The sequence below is a fragment of the Charadrius vociferus genome, unplaced genomic scaffold (genome assembly GCF_000708025.1).
Source record: "Charadrius vociferus isolate BGI_N301 unplaced genomic scaffold, ASM70802v2 scaffold2823, whole genome shotgun sequence".
Taxonomy (NCBI): domain Eukaryota; kingdom Metazoa; phylum Chordata; class Aves; order Charadriiformes; family Charadriidae; genus Charadrius; species Charadrius vociferus.
In genome coordinates, this window is record NW_009647729.1 from 3,001 (window position 1) to 4,169 (window position 1,169).

The 1,169-nt window shown below is 63.2% G+C and overlaps 1 protein-coding gene across 1 annotated transcript in view; it reads left to right on the forward strand.

The window, feature by feature from the left end:
• Positions 1–432: 432 nt before the first annotated feature.
• The window catches only part of LOC104283349 (fibroblast growth factor receptor 1-like), a 16,713-nt gene continuing 15,976 nt past the window's right edge, over positions 433–1,169 (forward strand). Inside the window, exon 1 of the mRNA XM_009881511.1 lies at positions 433–499. Coding sequence (XP_009879813.1) covers positions 433–499 — 67 coding nt within the window. The remainder of the gene's footprint in view (positions 500–1,169) is intronic.

Sequence of the window (1,169 nt, forward strand, 5' to 3'; positions counted from 1 at the left end):
GACGTTTGTGGGCGGTGGAGGTCCTCCAGCCACCTTCTGCAGGTTATTGCGTTCGATAAGGAGTGAGTTTGTCGGTGTGCGGGGAGGGGCAGAGCTGAGCGCCGCGGCCACGGACGGGGTGAGATAAGGGCAGATACGGCCGCGGCTGCAGCTCCGCGTCTCGTGTTGGTTTGGGTTTTCGTGGCTGTTTATCGCTCGCTGACCTTGCTCTGCTTGAGAAGGGAGTCAGGACGGACAGGAGGACGTTGTGTCACCGAGTCCCATGGTGGTCAGACAGGCAGCGAGGGGACGTCGCTGCTGCATTGTGTGCGCTGGAAGATGCCTGTGACTAATCGCTTGAAACACAAATCAGAGCCGTGCCCGTCCCGCGAGGCTGCGAGAGAAACCCAAGGAAAACGGGATTGCAAAAGCAAGAGCCTTCCCCCGCCACCGATGGAATTCCCACCAGCCTTCACCTTCTGCGTGAAAACGATCTTACTGCTGGAGCTGGAGCCGGGCTGTTGGTCTTCCAGCAGCTGAGGAAAGCGGATTCTTCCCCCGCACGCTGTTTGCCTTCAAGTGCTGAGCAAAAGAAAAAGGAGAAACTCTGGAGTTGCTCGTGGATGTTTTCCCCATGAAGCTCCTCATCATTCCGAGGGAAAGAAGAGCGGCCAGAAAGCGAAGTGGAGATCACGACGTGGTAAACGAGAGTTTCTGAAGAGCTGAGCTTTCGTTTTTGGCCGCTGGTGGGTCCTGGGAGGAGCGGTGCCTCGCTGACGGCCCCGGCCCCGCGCTGCCGGCTGCCAGCCTGCGCTCCCTGCCCGCGCTGCCGCAGCTCGGGGGATCTCCGAGGGGGTTCGGTGCAGGCGGAGACCCTGCGCCGGCTTTCGGCAGCGGCTGCGCCCGGGACGAGCTGCTCCGCGTCTGCTCAGGGCGCACAGAGGAGGGGGGAAGAGCTGGCGCTTGCCTGGCTCGGTGGGCGCCGAGAGGTGGGGGTGATGAGGTGCGTTACTTCTGCGGTGAGACGGCCCCTCCAGCGTGCGCTCGGGTGCTGCGGGCATTCGTAATTAGCTGCCGCTCTGCAAATTGCCGCGCTCCTCGCTGGGAGCCGCGGGGGTCCCCAGGCAGAGCTGTGGCTTTGCTCTTCCCCCGTGGCCGCGGTACGGTGCCTCCGGGCTGCGTGCCCGCCT